The sequence below is a fragment of the Lathamus discolor genome, chromosome 3 (assembly GCF_037157495.1).
Source record: "Lathamus discolor isolate bLatDis1 chromosome 3, bLatDis1.hap1, whole genome shotgun sequence".
NCBI lineage: Eukaryota > Metazoa > Chordata > Aves > Psittaciformes > Psittacidae > Lathamus > Lathamus discolor.
The window spans coordinates 144864290-144881952 of NC_088886.1; the positions used below are offsets into that span (position 1 = coordinate 144864290).

A 17663-nucleotide genomic window follows, 5' to 3' on the forward strand; every position below is an offset into this window, starting at 1 on the left:
ATTATCTCACTGTAGCCAGATGGTTGACAGTGTGTGTTGTTTAATATTTAACACAAAATATGGCAGAAGGATTTGAGGCCTCTTGCAGCTACAAGGAGGGAAGGAAATTCCGGTGTTCACCCAGGCCTGATTTATGGTCCTCTAGAAAAAAAGGAAAGCCTCTTCACAAATCAGGCTGCTTCAGGTTTCGTCTGCTCTAGATCTGTGGTAGGCAATCAGAGGTGTCCAGCAGATAGAAAAGTGGATAGGGGAATTTATATATATGGAGAGAGATATAAATAGATATAGATATAGATATAGATGATATAGATATCGATAGATATAGATAGATATAGATATAGATATATAGATATAGATATTGATATAGATACAGATACAGATATAGATAGAGATATTGACATAGATATAGGTATACAGATATAGATATAGACATAAACACAGATGTGGGCAAAATGCAAGCTCCATTTTACAAATCAATATTTAACTTTAGAAATCTACCTGTTACAAACACACGACGTTGAACAACTATGTTCCATTTGCGTTTTTTATCAGAAGCTTTCTCTGACAGTGTTTATTCACAATGTGCTATTTTGAGCATCCTTCATTTCCCAAAAAAGGATTTTTAATGAGACTACCAGGAAAAGTTACTGGCAAACACATCATTACGCAGAAGTCAATTAACACCTTCATCAGTTCTTCACCTTCTTTACTGTGAGCGATCTGGATAGTTCATTATAATTATAATTATAATTGCAGATACAGTTTGCAGCTTTCAGTGGGTGTATTTAACCTGGATTCTTCATGAAAAAGGAGCAGAAAAAGAAGGAAAAACATGACTGAAGATATGGCACCTTGTTAAAATCCAGAACCTTTCTTCCCCTCATGTCAGGGACTTAAATAATGAGCTGGACCAGACTGGCAGAGATAAACAGTCATCTTTAGTACAAATCAGTGTGCTGCTCTGTGCACTTCTATTTAAATCCAGAGTATACCTTCAAAATGGACAAAAATCATAGAATCATAGAATAGTTAGGGTTGGAAAGGACCTTAAGATCATCCAGTTCTAGCGCCTCATGAGATTTAGGTTTTAAATCTGCATATAAATTCTTGTGTGAAGCACCTGAAGTACCTGTATTTCATCCCACTAACTGTAGTCATCTCTGAAAAACCAAAGCCTGTTTTCTTTATGTAACAATTTCCTTTGATAAAAACCAAGCAAATGTAGCCTGTAAACCTGAAAGTGCTTATCCATAAAGCTGTTCTTGTCCATAACTTCACATATATGGTGGGACCCCCTAGAAGCTAAAAATCAAGTAAGTGGGTGCAAATATTGACCAGCATAGAGCCATAAAGCTCAGTAAGGGAGCTGAAAGTTGAAGGGGAGAGGTGATAAAAATGCCTCTCCCTTAATTTAACTGAATGAAGCAAAGAAACCTTTGGAAAATGAAAATTGGGAAATCAGATAATGAATAACTATAAAGGCTCATTAGAACTTAGACGTGCTCCCCTCAAATGTAATTATGCTTAATATGATTTCATCAAATGTCACTGAAGAGCTGGAAACTCGCAATGACGAAACACTTCACTCCTTCTGCCCTTCAGCGAGAAGGTCTCATCAGGCTTTATAAATATTGACAATGACTGGCTCTTCCTGCAGGGAAAATCTGGTGACTGGAAAATGTGGATGCTTAATCTAATACACAACCTGGCCAGTGTCACATGCTGTGGGTGAGATCAAGCCTCTTGACCTCACGCCACACCGCTTTGATGTGATACCCACATCCCACACATCTGCAGAAAGCTGCTGCTGCTGCCTGGCTCTTGCTCCAGCATCATGTCAGCTACAGATGGCTTGCAGGTTGACCCTGGTTGGTCCTAGAGTAGAAGAGGGACAGGGATGCTGCCCCATGCCTCTAGTAAACTGCTGCTGGCAGGCTTTTAAGCAGGTGGGACATCCAGTAATGCTGATGTGGAAAGGTATGTGATATCCATTCACATGTCATGTATCGGGATGCTAAACTTCTGTTAGATATGAATATCTAACTGTGGAACTTCCCTCCTCTAAAACGTTTAAACTTTTCAGTGATTAACTAACCTCCATTGGAACTAAAGTTCAATTGCAATGAGCTGCCATGGAAAGTAGAGGAATTAGGTTGATTTATGACCATGGAAGAGCTGGCCCCAGATATTCATATGCGATTGGCTTTGTTCACACAGAACTGTAAGATAGAGAGGTGCAATCCAGCACAGTCTAAGTTTGCCGGTGATGGTTCTCATAGAGCATGAAGCTAATTAGCCCATCTGAAATTCCAGCTCTATGCCTTGTGGATTTCTTTCTTTAAAAACTCAGAAAATCAATATACAAATTCCTCTTACTGCTTTACATCTCCAGTTCACTCTTTATTTTTCAGTGTGGGATCAGTCTTGTACATTATTCGCAGCTCATTACACTTGTATACATATATGGTATTCTGATCTTTGCTGCCATTAATAAGAAAAGGGTTTCTCCTGCTTTGTTATTCTGTTGCTGAAGTCAATGCTGAAGAAAACAGGATGTGTAAGAACCCCAGTATCTGTACCTTCAGGTCCTGGCTGTAAGCACCACCAACATTAACCTGGTGATGAAAACACCCTGGATTTCAGTGGATCTTAGAATCATAGAATCATAGAATAGTTAGGGTTGGAAAGGACCTCAAGATCACCCAGTTCCAACCCCCCTGCCATGGGCAGGGACACCTCACACTAAACCATCTCACCCAAGGCTTCATCCAACCTGGCCTTGAACACCGCCAGGGATCTCTACTTACAAAAGAGCTAATGGTTGTAAACCAGAGTCCTGCTTTCTGCTGTTTCCTTCTCTTGTTGCTTCTTCCTTTCTCTCTATTCACCTCCTATCCCACACAGCTTGCAGTGCCTATTCTTTACTTCTGCTACCATAAAGACTTTCTATGAACAACCATAACAAAGGTGCCCTCTCCAATTGCAGCCCAGACTTAGGATCACGTCTTATACCTATGTTACAAACTCAGACTCTCAGGATGATTTCCTTAGCAGACTCACATGTTTTCTCTTGGGCTGAGCAGTGCCATCAAGCAGCTGCTACAAATTACAGGCTGTGAAAACTCTGTATTGTTCCTTCTAAGGGTAAGGAGCTGTTGGAGCTGAGCTCCCTTCCAGATGTGTAAACTGTGCTCCCCAGGAATATGCCAGCTAACTCTGCTCTAACCAGCCACCACTGGATTATTTCTAGGCATTAAAAAGATTTTCTGCACACAAACACGTTTAGGATTTTCTAATAGCAATTTAAACCTAATCTGAGAATGTCTGGAAGTGGCAAATGACTTCTACATGCTGAGAACAGTGTTCCATTACCAGTAATTTATTGTCTTTAAGAGCATCACTGGAACATTTATTGACACAACAAAACACAGACATTTCTGGTTTATTGTAAAATCTCATTGCACTCAGCCATTTGTGACTAAGCACAGCAGTGCAATTTATATTCCCAGGCAGTGCTTCCTATTTTTCCAAGTACATTTAGACTCATGTGAAGATTGTATGATCCAAGGGACAAAAAATATCCTGATGAAAACAAATGCAAACACAAAAACGCTCTTGGTGGAACAAAATCAAATAAGATTTTTAGTAAGACATTTGGCTGAAGTAATTTGCTACCCCATTTCCAGTAGTATATGCAGGTATCTAAGAGAGTATGACAGAGTTAATGAAGCAAAGGATTTCAATCATTCTAGATCATAAATCAAGTTTTTCTGTGTTAAGAAATCTAATGATTAAATTGGATATAAGTAAGAAGTTCTTTCCTGTTAGGGTGGTGAGACACTGGAATGGGTTGCCCAGGGAAGTTGTGAATGCTCCATCCCTGGCAGTGTTCAAGGCCAGGTTGGACAGAGCCTTGGGTGAGATGGTTTAGTGTGAGGTGTCCCTGCCCATGGCAGGGGGGTTGGAACTGGATGATCTTAAGGTCCTTTCCAACCCAAACTATTCTATGATTCTATGATTTTAATTCAACAAGCTCACATAAGATATAAACTTAGTTTGTTCCTATTTACCTGATTATAGTACAGATGTTCCAGAGAAATATAATTTCTCTTAAAAGATTACACAAAAACCCACTGCTTAGAATTCAGGGATTATACATGTAAATAACTGCTAGGGATGTCAAAGTATTAGTGTAGAAATCTTTGAATTTCATTCGTTAGCAATGAGTGAGGGAATAAGCCCATGGATGTGCTTAAGATACTTTAGATGCCCTACAACTGCCAAGTTTTTGTTCCAGGTGTTTAAGGAGATACTGAGTTACACGTGTAGCTGAAAGGTAATGCTCACATTTCACTGGTATTTTACTGCATTATCCAGAACAAACTCAGAACCAAACCTTGCATGAACTTGGAGCTGTTAAATGCCGATTTTTAACCTTCAGAGCTTTCAGAGACAGCTGTGTGTATTTAATTTGAATGTATTTATTTCTTGATACCTTTGCTCAATGTATCCTTCAACCTGACCTCTATGAGCTTTCAAAAGGGAAGCCCGTCAACTTTGCACATTTGTCTGGGAGAGCCACGTTGCTCCTACTTGCAAAGTTGCATCTCCCTTGTTTTTTAATTATTTATTAGAAACCTTTTGTTGTGTTTGTGGCCAGATAGTTTTAAATAAAAGGAAATGTTCTTTTTATTCAGTGATATAGAACCCCAGACTGGTTTGAGTTGGAAGAGACCTTAAAGCTCATCCAGTTCCAACCGCCTGCCACGGGCAGGGACACCTTCCATTAGAGCAGGTTGCTTCAAGCCACGTCCAACCTGGATTTGAACACTGTCAGGGATGGGGCAGCCACAGCTTCTCTGGGCAACCCTGTGCCAGCACCTCAGCACCCTCACAGGGAAGAACTTGTTCCTTCATGGAAGACTTTCAGACATATCTGTTAACTAAAAATGCTGTGTGAGCTACTGGAGGATAGGTAAAGAGCATTTACACACATTATATTGAGGCACTAAGTGTTTATGTTGTGGTTTCATGACTTGTTCCAAGTTATATGAGTTACTGTAGAGAGAGAGGCAGTCACAGGGGGCAGTCCAGACTGCAGCAAGGGCATACCCTCTCTGAAAGTGCCCTTTGCACTTCCCCGAGCTCTCAGAGAGCCCGGAAGGGAAGGTGCCACAAACCTCTCTTTCTGCCATCTTGCCTTTATCGTATGACCAGGATACCTTATTTAAGCCTTTCTCCTTCTACAAAGCTATCACAACTCCCTCCAGATGAGGCACTTCACAATTCTCATTGACTGCATTTATATGTAACAGATTACATACAGGTCTAAAGAGATTTTGTTTATGCCAGCAATATAAATAAGGCCACACAAAAGCTTTTCATCTCCCAGCTAATCTGGTATCTTTGTTCCTGCATTACAGTTGTTTGTTTTCTTGCAGACTCTGCATGTTTCTTTGTGTTCTTGTCCCGTAATTATTTCATCAGGATCCATGAGGCTGTTGCATCAGCACAGCACATTCAGCCCAGGTGTTGCTAAAACTGTAATCTATGGGAAGCAATCACAGTATTCAGCAGCCTGCATGTCACACCTGCTCTCAGTGGCTGGCTTGTTTTTCATTATGAATTTTCCATGGGGCTTAATTTAGGGTAATATATTTAGATGTAGGTCTGGCAGGCAATGCAAGGGTTTTAGATTGGATTCACTTTCCACATTAGACAGGATTTGCTCTCAAACATTAATGAATAAAGCCAACTTTTTGGAGGCACTTCCACTAATGATGACTGTGTTTTGGGGGGATTCTACTATAATATCATAATTCTTAAATATGGCAAGGGAAAACTTGTTTTATCCTATTGCTATTCAACTCGTCCTTTAGAAAGACAAGATTTACAGCTTGATTTAACCTTTTTACACAAGCAGAAGTCAGCTGCACTGAACTGTGTTAAAGAGTGAGGAATGACCCCACAAGAAGTCCCAAGCATCCCACCACTAGGTGTGGCAGCCCTGAGCAGGCTGCTGTGTCTGTGTGATGTGTCATCAGGTGCCAACAACACCCACCCAACTCAGGGGAACTGGAGGTCCCTTTACAGTGGTGCACAGATATGGCTGAGCCAGCCAGTAGGTCCTGAAACAGTTCATCTTGGTTATAATGCAAGTAAGCTGAAATGTAATCAAGAGGTAGGAGTGCTTCTTCATATGTTTTACCCATCTTTCTCTCCTTGTTTGCACACCTTTCTTTGTGCTAAATGAAGTTCTACAGATCTATGGGAGGTATGGAGCCATCTCTTTACTCCTGGCATTTCCTAAGGTGTGCAGAAAGAGGAGAGCCTGCCCTGGCCATCAGCTATTTCTTCCTGTTGGAGGCAAATATTTCACATGACCCCCATCACTAACTCTTGAGTTATGTCTTGAATATACAGAGATACTTGGTTTGAATTCAAGCAGGATATTCCCTACACCTGATTCAAGACCTGGCAAAACTACTTCCCCTATCAGCAGTCCTGAGTTCTATGTTTCCACCTCTGCAGTTCTGCTTAGTGAACTTTTTTGGCTTCGCGACTTTTGCTCCCTCTGAGTATTTCCTTTCTTCTACCAACACCAGAGCTGATGCTGAATGCACGTCATACTTCAAGCTTGCCTTACCTCACTTTTCAGATGTCTTTTGCTCAGGAGACCCGTGCACTCGTGCACTCATGCACCCAGCCTTGGCCAGTTCTGCAAAGCTGATCAGTGCTAATGCAGGCAATGTGTTACATACCAGCACAAAGAAGAGGTTGAAAACACTTTCTGATGTGGAGCTATGTTCTGGCAAAGGGCTTAAGATGTGCTTGAAAGCTGGCTAATCTTTCAATAAGTTGACAAATGTTAAAGGTGAACAACTACTTAAACCAAATTGACCTTGAATCTTCCTGTACACTCTGAGTTACTGAACAAGCTGATGCCTGGGATAAAAAAGCAGGAAGGTATTTGTCTCTGAAGCCCAGCCACTGAAGGAAAAGCTATTGCTTCCCTTCCCCACAACCTGCTCACCCCCTGCTTTGCATTCAGGCTTCCCAGGGCCTGTGGCTTGTGCACCATCACCTGAATAACCGATTCACAGTGCTATTTGGCAGACATGCACATATGGAAGCAGGCACACATACACACATGAACCATTTATATGCATATGTCTGTGTGTATAAATACAAAGAAAAGCTATGTTCTTTTACTAACCATATTTCTTAACATATGGAGCTCACAGTTTGTGCCTGGAGGGGACTGTTTTCCTGCAAAGCCACCTAAAAGGTACCAGTTTCAAAAGACATGTAAGAGGTCAATATAAACACAATTTACATGCAATGACTGAATTCCTCTAAGCTTCAGGGGTAGGAAAGATTTCTTGTCAGATGCCTTTTAGCTGCAGACAGATTTCTAAAGAAAATAATTAGGTTTGTAAAACTGAGGCCAGCATGTCTTCTCATTGATCATGGAGCTAACAGTGGGTTGCCCTCAGGGCTGTGCTCACTGCAAACAGAATACCAGCTTGGAAAGAACATATAAAACAAGGTGTTATTTAGCCTCATTATTTTCCAGCTTTTAATGTTCTTGGCAGACCCTCTTTTCTTGTCAGAGCAATGAAACGTGTATGGGCTAGACCTCACCATTACTAACCTGTGGTCAGTAATACCAGAGTAGTTAGACAAAGCCTGCCACAGACAACATTAAGAATAGCTTCCCTGGTCATCTTGGAGCACAATAGCTCTCCTGATGGATGGCGGATCCAAGGACAGTCACATTAAATCCTCGGCATCACGCAGCTCTTGCTAGTGTTCACTCTCAAGGAAACGTATTCTGGGTGCAAAAAGGCAGCAGAGGAACGATAATGTGTGTGTGGAACTGAAGGAGACTGTCTTTCTGTTGCAGACAGGCAACAGGAGCATAGCACTGGAAGATAAGAGGAGACATCAGGACCAGTGCTGATATCTGACTGCTCCTTCCTCAGTTTAAGGTTTCTTTTGGCCAAATTTCAAGCAAGTCTAACAGGTGAGGATATGCACCTGCAGGCATACCAGGAAACCATTGATCAAGCATTACTGGCATTTATTCTGCCATTACTTTAGCCACCATACCCATGTGTAGGTGAATATTTTCCCATATATAGCTAAATATTGTTTTAATGTTCTAATGTTCTAGCTGAAGTATTACAGGCTGTGTGTTTTCTGCAGGGGCTTGCACAGGGAGCAGGGTAAGCCGTGATAGTCTACCTGACCACTTCCCCAACTCCAGAATAACTGAATGTTTTTTCTGATGTGAAGAGCAAGAATAGTTTCAGAAGTGACTTTTAGAGGAGGAACATTGTGCTGTAGAATGAAATTTCCTAGTTCTGAAACACTTGGAAAGTTTCAAACCCTCATTGAACCTTTTATAATACTGTTTCCCAACCATATCAGCTTTTGATTGGTTTTGTTTTTCCATGTGACTGGTGCAGAGAAATCCTGAAGGGACTGTACCTCAGGCCACTGCTACTCCTTGTGTCAAGACTATGTGTGAACATCCTTTTATAAGTGCCCTAACTTGAAACACTACCTTTTAACAGGTTATTTACTGCATGGAGATAGCCTATGCTCTCATGTACTGTAGTGCAGGATTTTCTCCATGACACATCTATATGTCTCGAGACGTCTATCACTTCCCATGAACATTCACAACAAAGCATCACCTATTTCTCTCCATCTCTCCTACTCCCCTTCCACTACCGCCTTTGTACACATTAAGGTTGTTGTTTCTGTGTAAAGAGGAACCAGTGATGTTTTACTTCTTTTTATTACCTTGTAATATCTCTTCTTCTCCCCCACATCCTTTCTCCACCCTGAGCCTGCCTAACTTTAAAAATGAACCCCTTGTATTCTCAGACCTGGTCATCACCCACACAAACATTCAGCTGATGAATGTTTAGCATTAGAGATTGACAAGCGACCTTCTTAAAAGCAAAGTTTCTGCTTTTTTTTTCTCTCTCCTCTGAATATTGCAGGCCACAATGACCAATCAGACATAGACACAGACACATAGATGTAGATGTAGACGTAGACGTAGACATAGACACAGACATAGACATAGATACAGACACACAGACACAGACATAGACATAGACACAGACACATAGACAGACACAGACATAGACATAGACACTTAGACATGACATAGACACAGACATAGACACAGACATAGACACAGACATAGACACAGCAGACACACAGACACATAGACACTTAGACACAGACATAGACACAGACATAGACACAGACACAGACACAGACATAGACACTTAGACACATAGACACAGACACAGACATAGACATAGACATAGACACAGACATAGACATAGACATAGGCACAGACATAGACACAAACACAGACTGACATAGACACAGACGTAGACATACGTAGGCACACATAGACACAGACATAGACACAGACAGACACAGACACAGACATAGACACAAACACAGACATAGATATAGACATAGACGCAGACATAGACATACACACATTCGCATCCACACTTACTCTAGATTATATGGCAGAAGATTCAAATGCAATGCATATCCTTAATGCCTGGAGAAGAGGAGATGCGTTATTCAGTGGAACTAACTACCACACAGTCTTACTACAGAGTAATTAGTAGCATAACTGTGGGGCACGAAGGAAAAAAAGTCTTGAAAGAGCTACAAGGGTTCAAAAAGCTGACGAAGTATATTCCTTGTTATGAGTAAAACATAAGCTGCCAGATATGGCTTCTAACTTAGATCATAAGAATTATTTATAGCTGGAATTTTCCCCAACAGCAATAACTGCAAGTGATTAATTCATACAGAAAGCTAAGATAATTATGAATTACTGCAAATTAAACTCCAGGCACTAAAAATGAATGTAAATCTTAAAGAGAGACAGCTTTAAAAGGGATTTTCTTTCCCCAAAGTAGCCAGCAAGGTAGTGCATTTTTCAGCCTGGATGGTGAGAACCAGAAGTGATTTTTTTTTCTGAATATCAGCATTTAAGGAACCTGTAGGCAAACCACCAAATGTCGCTTCTCCCTGGTGCTTGTAATGACATTGTGCCACTTCCCAGGACAGCATCCAGGACATCCTGCCACAGAGGAATTCAAGCTGAGGTCAGAATTCAGACTACTATTAAGTGCTATTCTCCAACATCATTTCCAGACTGCCCATCATCTGCAGTATCATTGCCTGTGGGTTTATGGCTGTTTATTTATCTGCATAACTCACTTGGCTACACAGGCTCTGTGGCACCACAGAGGTGATTCAGGAGATGCTTCCATTCAGTCTGCCAAAGCCCGAGAGTCAGATACCACATTAAAACATCTTTATTCATCACTAACTTTACAATGATCTGTGCCTTTAAGCCTATGCCTTAGTGGTGTTAGGGGTGCTTCACTCAGAGGGAAGGATTAGTAAGTCCTCAGAATTTTGATTCCTAAATTAATATACGTTTCTGGAACTCGTTTCAGAGTTTATAATTACTTCTTATTAAGAATTTATAAAGCAATAATGTTATTAACTCTGGGTATAATAAGCACTTTAAAGGATACTTTAAGGGCCTACTTTAAAGCACATACTTTAAAGGATAATTAAAGCAAAAGGCAGAGACTTAACAAAAGAGGTGGAGCTGACCAGCATTTTCCAAAGCATGAAATTTTGCTCAACTGTTCGGTTGAAAGCTCAAATAACAACTGGAAAAAAACTCCTGTGGCTTTTCTTCCCTTCTTTTTGACCAATCTTACTTAAAAATCATATCATAGTAAAAAGTTCCATAGGAAAACCAAATCCTTGACAGTTTTCCCGCAGTAATTGCTGATTTGGCTGGGGTCCTATTCCTTTTCTGCTTGTTCTTCAGTGACATAAGCATTACTAATTAAATAAATATAAGTGAAGGAATCAGCATCTGCCTGAATACAGTTTATGTCCACAGGACTGCAAACCTCACAGGTTCCTGACCTGCTCACTTCCTAGAGGTAACCACAATTTCATCAGCTGGATTAGTAAAGCAATGGTATCTGTGCACAAGTAAGCATCTTTACATGTAAATAAAGGTATTCAAATATTTTCATGCTTCTCTGTCCTAAGAGTGCAGGCATGGTTTGCATGTATATTCCAGGATTATCTATCAAACAATCAATTGGCTGAAGGCAAGAGAAACGAGGAGAGCAGAAAAGAGTGATGTGAAGTCCAGCAAAGCAAAGTGGCCTGATGCTGTCAGTGAGTGTCGGCTCTGCAGTGGTGGATGAAGAGAAACATTCTATAAGAAAATAATAAAAGGGGAGGTAAAGAGAAGGGGAAGGTCCCCTTGTCACATACATGATCCAGAGAGAGGAGAAAGTTGCTTCTACAATCATGTCCCTCATTAGAAATGTCTGGAAAAGCACCCTATTTCTCTCCACATCTGCTTTCTGACTGACGACAGGAACAGCAGCACTGCTGTCAGTTAACTCTCCTGTGAGCTTTCCTGCTGGGAATACAAAATACCCAACCTCACATTTTCCCGGTAGAATATTGTTAATGACATTTCACTGACAAGCGCCCCACGTTAACACTGCTTCTGCTGCTAACCAGAGCTCGTGTTCCCCTTCTACTGCACTCCTCACAAGTCGTCAACTAAACGCTGTCACTTGCTGTCTAAGGGCCTTCAGGGTCTGATGCTCAGAAGGTGAACAGTCCAGTCCAGTAGATCCTACTTCCCTATTTCCTCTGAGTACAGCAACAGAAGCTCTGTTTTGGAAATTGAGCTTCAAACATGAATGCACCCATCTCCTGAAGCTGCTGGTTAAAAGCTTTGGAAAAGACAAACCATCTATAAGTCTTCATTCAAGAATCAAGGGGCTTGGAGCAACCTGCTCTAGTGGAAGGTGTCCCTGCCCATGACAGGGGTTGGAACTGGATGAGCTTTAAAGTCCCTTCCAACCCAAACCACTCCACGATTCTGTGATGATTCTAAGCTGGTTAACATACACAGCAGGGAATGTAGTTAAAGAAACACATGTTGTGCATCAGCTTCACTGTCGTTTGGTTCTGGGACGATTAAAGTCATTAAGAGACTTCCCTCCCATCTAGTGAGCTTTACCAAAAGTGAAGCCCAGTGGAGACAGTGAAGCAAAGAACAGTTCACAAAGTTCAGTCCCGGGTGACTAAAAGCAAGTGGCATTTTATGTGATATGAAAGAAAACGTTTTAATAAAATACTAGTCTCAGGTAAAAGGTTTTTTTTTTTTTGACCAGTTCAACACAGTTAATCTAACCTGGATTGAGAAGAAAATAAACTCATGATGATGATGACAGAGTGTCAGAGGCTCGGTACCACACTAGGACTTCGGTGCAGACACGAAAGATGAGCGATTTAAATGCCAAACGGTGCAAACCCCTTATTCTCGGGAAAGAGCCAGTGGCACTATTTCACTTCGGCTCGCCAGCAGGGCACACCGCTCGCGTGTTTAAGCGTCTGAGGAGGGACTTTCCCCCTCTGTCCGTGGTCCCCAGCCACAGCCCCCTGCTTGCCCCGGAGCATCGCTGCCGAGGAGGGGGGAGCAGAGCAGGAGAGACCCCCCTGCGCCGCTTCCAGCTCTCCCCGGGCTCACACAGGGATCAGAGGTGCCGCCTCCTCCTTTTCCTCCTCCTCCTCTTCCTCCCCGCTCCTGCCCTGCTCGCAGCGTGCGGCTGGACGGGGACCTGCGCCGGGCGCGGTGCGGAGCGGGGCTCCTGCTCCCCCGAGCCACCCGCACCGCGGAGCTGCCGTCGGGGTCCCCCCTCCACGGTTCCCCCGGACCCTGACGGGCTTTGTCTGCAGGCAGCCGGAGCTGCGGCACCATGGCTTGGGGCGAGCTCAGCCTCCTCCGGTGGCTCCGGGAGAGCCGGCAGTCCAGGAAACTCATCCTGCTCATCGTGTTCATCGCCCTGCTGCTGGACAACATGCTGCTTACGGTAGTCGGTAGGTAGAAAGGGTTTGGGCTGTTTGCTTTTATTTTCCTCCGCTCCGGATTATGCCAGAAATAATCTCCAGTGACAGATGTATACCCCGCATGCATGATTAATGCTTCCAAACCAAACATTTCCAAGCACTAATTGTTGGTTTTTTTAAAGCCTGAATTACATTCTAGGTATTGCAATCACTGTCACACACCAAAGTCTGGCTTTATTTCCCTATTAATTGCAGAATAATGAATGCTGTACAAAAGGTCTTCATAATTCTTTTTCTTCCTACTAAATGCCACTAATACTTCACGGAGCAACAGATAACAGTATTTTTAGCACATCATCACTTTTTCTCCTGTGGTCATGCAACTGAAACAACAGGCTAGATAACACTGGAGATGCCTGTTTCCTTGAGATAGTTTCTCCCCCCACCTTTGGTCTTTAAATGCGAGGCTAATAAGAAAACTATCGAGCTGGGCTTTAAGCAAAGCGCTTCTGTGAGTTGGTTTAATAGAATACTCCCAGTTTTGATCAAAGTTGAAAATGCAGCTTTTACTGGTTTCAGTGTCATAGCATCAAGAAACTAGGGAAATAAAGTGCTTGAATGTTCTTGACTGTTGTTGTTTTAGAAGTCCTCATATTCCAATGTTTATGTGAATTTAAAGAAAAGGGCTCAGAGAAACTAGTGGTTCAGGGATGCACACATGCACACATGGATGCACATGTGTCTCTCGGAAGGGGATGGGGCTGTGCAGAGCTAGCTCTCAGATGATGCTGCACTGTCAGCTTCTGAACCAGACACCTGGATTTCTTGAGGGACTTCAGCTGAAAAGCTGATGCCATAAACAGACCTTGGCTAAAAGCATGCATATTTGTAGCAAGACGGGTTTGGGTTTTTTTCTGTATGAATATACTTTCTTCTGAAGTTATTAACATTGGTGTGAGGTGTCCCTGCCCATGGCAGGGGGGTTGGAACTGGATGATCTTCAGGCCTTTTCCAACACTAACTATCCTATGGTTCTATGACTTGCTCAATAATATGTATGCTACAAGCCCTAGAAATCACTAGGGTAGTTATTACTAGAAATAACAGGTTGAAGACTTACTGAAAGAGGCTTTTTCAGGAAGGTATAAGACAAGGAGGGGAGATTCTGTCATTAATGTTAAACTGAATGAACCGGACATCTGTTTTTACAAACTCTAAAATGCTAATTCCTGAGAAACGTATGAATGCAATTAAATTGCAGCAAAGTTCCTAAAGCATATAGAGAAGGTCCCTTTTGGATGATCTTTTCAATGAAGATTTTTATATATAATGAGATATGCAAATATCAACACACTAAATGTGATTAATTAATATAAAAGTGTTACATTTTTTCCTTCTTATGGCTGTTACTTATCAATATGTTTGTGGTTTATTTTAGAAATGTGGTTTCTTACGCTTTTTTCTATTTTGATTTAATAACAGTTTCAATGCTTTTCTCATCTTTCTTGCTTTTACAAGCTATTAAATGGATTTGTGCAGTCAGGTACAACAAAGAGACTCTTCAAACAGGTTTTGATACTTCTTACATTTTGCTTTTTGAATCATGCCTGTACAGAAAATCTTATGTTTATGAAAACTGACAAAAAATAAAGATTCATGTCAAAGAACTGATTTTAAACGGCAGTTCGGAGTTACAGATGTGTTTTCTTCCCATGAGCAAACTCTGTTTCAGTTCTGTGTTTCCACCATTCATAATCCTTACTAATGTGCTCTGTAGGAAAGCCTTGTGTTTCTTAATAAATGGCAAAGCAAACAAGAAAAGCTGGTGATTCCCTTTACAAATAACCTGATAATAAGATGCCAATGTATTCTATTTGTTTTTCCAGTGCCAATAATTCCCAGTTACCTTTACAGCATCAAACATGAGAAAAATGCCTCAGAAACCCAGACTACTAAGCCTAGTGTAGTCTCAACAACGATGGACAGTTTTCAGAGCATCTTCTCCTACTATGACAACTCAACGATGGTCACTGCAAATGAATCTGATAAGACACAACCCGGAGAGCTGCATCCTACTCAGACAGAACAAATGATAGTAAATGTGACTCCTTCCCCATCTGACTGCCCGAAGGAAGATAAGGACCTGCTGAATGAAAATGTGCAAGTCGGTCTCTTGTTTGCTTCAAAAGCAACAGTGCAGCTAATCACTAACCCCTTTATAGGGCCACTGACAAACAGGTATGTAATTTCTGCGATGTTACTCAGTTAGGACTTTATATTGATGTTTTAGTCTGGACTAGTAGTCCAAACAAAGTGTTTTCAATTCTATTGTGGCCTAGGCTTAGCGGCCTTCACACTCTAACTGGAGGAATATTTTAGTGAAATACTTTGATGAACACTCCCTAACACCTACGTCCTTTCCCAAATCAATTGGTAAACCACACATGAGCCATCTGATACGTTCAGTACCAAACACTTTTCCTCCAGCTCCTGAGACCTCAGGTTTTTATATAAACTTTTGCTGAAGTAGTGTAGAAACATCTTCAATGCAGTTACATGGGGACAAAAGACACTACAACAAAGTAGTTACGAAGCACAGTGAATTGATGATGTGTCTGTTACACCTACATTAGTCAAACATAATATTGAAACTATAGGCAGGATTCACATCCCGCATTCCAGTTGGAACTGGATGAGCTTTAAGGTCCCTTCCAACCCAGACCATTCTGTGATTCTATGGGACAGTCTCATTTCTCTCTCATTTCACCCTATCTTCTACTGCATACCACCTATACAGATACAAGTACACCACTGCAAAACTACCTTTTCACAAACATTGCTGCAAGTTGAGGAGGAAAACAGATTTTTGTTACCTGGAATTTCTGCATTGTTTTGTGAGGATATGATGGCTCGTCTATGGGCAAAGTAACATGAGTTATCGAGGAGTATTTTCATAATAGTTCTTTAGGTATTCCAGTTTTTTCTAAATGTCTAAATTACTGCCCTGTCGATACTTACTTTTCAGTATCATCATTTCCACAACCTGCCAAATCAGGAGAAAGGCAATAATATTCTCCACATTGCTGACGACTTTCAAAGCAGTTACATCACACTGTAGATACGATCACTCTTTCTTTGGTAGACATCTGCCTAAGTAAGACGGTGCATGTCCCTGCCAATGCCTCTCTGTGCACCTGAGCATCTTAGGACTGGAGCTTGGTGTGGCCTGTGCCAAGGCTACCAGGACGCATGTGATACGTCCTTAGGGATGCCCCAAATGTTCTTGTAGCATCTCCCTTTGCTGTTTAGGAACAGGGTTGGCAACACACCAGTGTGAACATCAGTGCTGTGAGCTCAGATTTCCTCCTGGAAACACCCTACAGGTTGCTGTATGGGGCTGAGGGTGTGACTGCAATCACAGGGGCAGGTTGGCAAGCTAAGACACCCAGCAAATGCAAGAAGAAAGATCAAGGAGTGCATCTTCCCAGTGTCCTCTGTGATGAACTCTTCTTTCATACAGCAGAAATGAGTGCCTTAGCGGCAAAGTGGCCCTAAATTAGATTTAAGGTTTACTGCTTTTCTTTCATGCATTATTTGTATCTTGGTTCCACTATCTGCTTTTCTTCTGAGAAATGCTCTGTGGGAAATATCAGTTAGCACATTTATCAACTAACTGTAAAAGTCATTGGCAAAAAAACCCCCGAAGTTGACATTTCCTAATAACAATGTATGTGATCAGTTAAAAAGCAGGGTGAAAACTGTGATTATGATAAATGAAACAGAAAATATGTGAGTTATCATTATAAGACTTCCTTACCATTGATAAGCTGTTTGGTGAGAATTGTCATTGCCATTATCACTTTAGTTAAATTTCAGCAAAGTAGCACAGCTGAAGGAGAATCTGTTGCTTAGTTCAAGATTAGTGTAGACAGTTTGTTAAGGTGCCTGGTCTAAATTTCTTCTTCAAACAGGTAGCACACTGTGCTCATGGTCTTCTTTTCAATCAAAATATTTATTTTTTCAATCAAAATATACAATTTTTGATCAAAATTTGATTTTTTTTGAATCAAAAATTCAAGCGTGGTTTAGATTTTTAATCAAGTATGGCATTACCAGCTTTCAGTAGGTGCTGGCTTTGAGTGCTTGAGTCTGCACAGGATGCAACAGGATGTTCTATTCATAAGAGTCTGTGCCAATAATTGCTTTATTTTAGGTTTTCCGGAAGGTTTGTAGGTTGGTTTTTCCCCCTTTTCTGTAACTACTGGAGGTGTAGGTTTTTAAAAGGAAATTCTCAAATTGATTTCAGTCAAGAAGTATGTTCTGCTAAAATTGTTTCTTATTTAAAGCCCAGCTCTTTCCACGGAGCATCAGACAAAACACACACCTGGCTTAGGGAGCTGGGTTACTATTCATAAACCAGACACAGTTTAACCTTGGTCTAACAAAATCCCAGGAAAGGAAATTCTAGGGGATGGCTTTAGGATGTCAGCAACACACTTCCCACCGTGGCATGGCTTCAGGGCAGAGCTGGTATGATTTTGTGGCTCAGGTGCACTTTTATGTTTTCCCTTTAGTGAAACTGGTAAGAAACTACACAAACAGCACAGCACTTAATACAGGGCACTTGCTGAGGAGGATGGAATGGCAAGGGGAGATTGAAGACTCTGCTGATTCCTTTCTAGTGAAAAGAGTAGGCAAAAGGCTGCTGTGCC

The 17663-nt window shown here is 41.5% G+C and overlaps 1 protein-coding gene across 3 annotated transcripts in view; it reads left to right on the plus strand.

Moving 5' to 3' along the window:
• The first annotated feature begins 12773 nt into the window (after positions 1 to 12773).
• The window catches only part of SLC18A2 (solute carrier family 18 member A2), a 31156-nt gene continuing 26266 nt past the window's right edge, over positions 12774 to 17663 (plus strand). For all 3 annotated transcript variants that reach the window (XM_065672355.1, XM_065672357.1, XM_065672356.1), the window contains exons 1-2: positions 12774 to 12981; positions 14838 to 15189. In XM_065672355.1, coding sequence (XP_065528427.1) covers positions 12861 to 12981; positions 14838 to 15189 — 473 coding nt within the window. In that variant the 5' untranslated portion in view covers positions 12774 to 12860. The remainder of the gene's footprint in view (positions 12982 to 14837; positions 15190 to 17663) is intronic.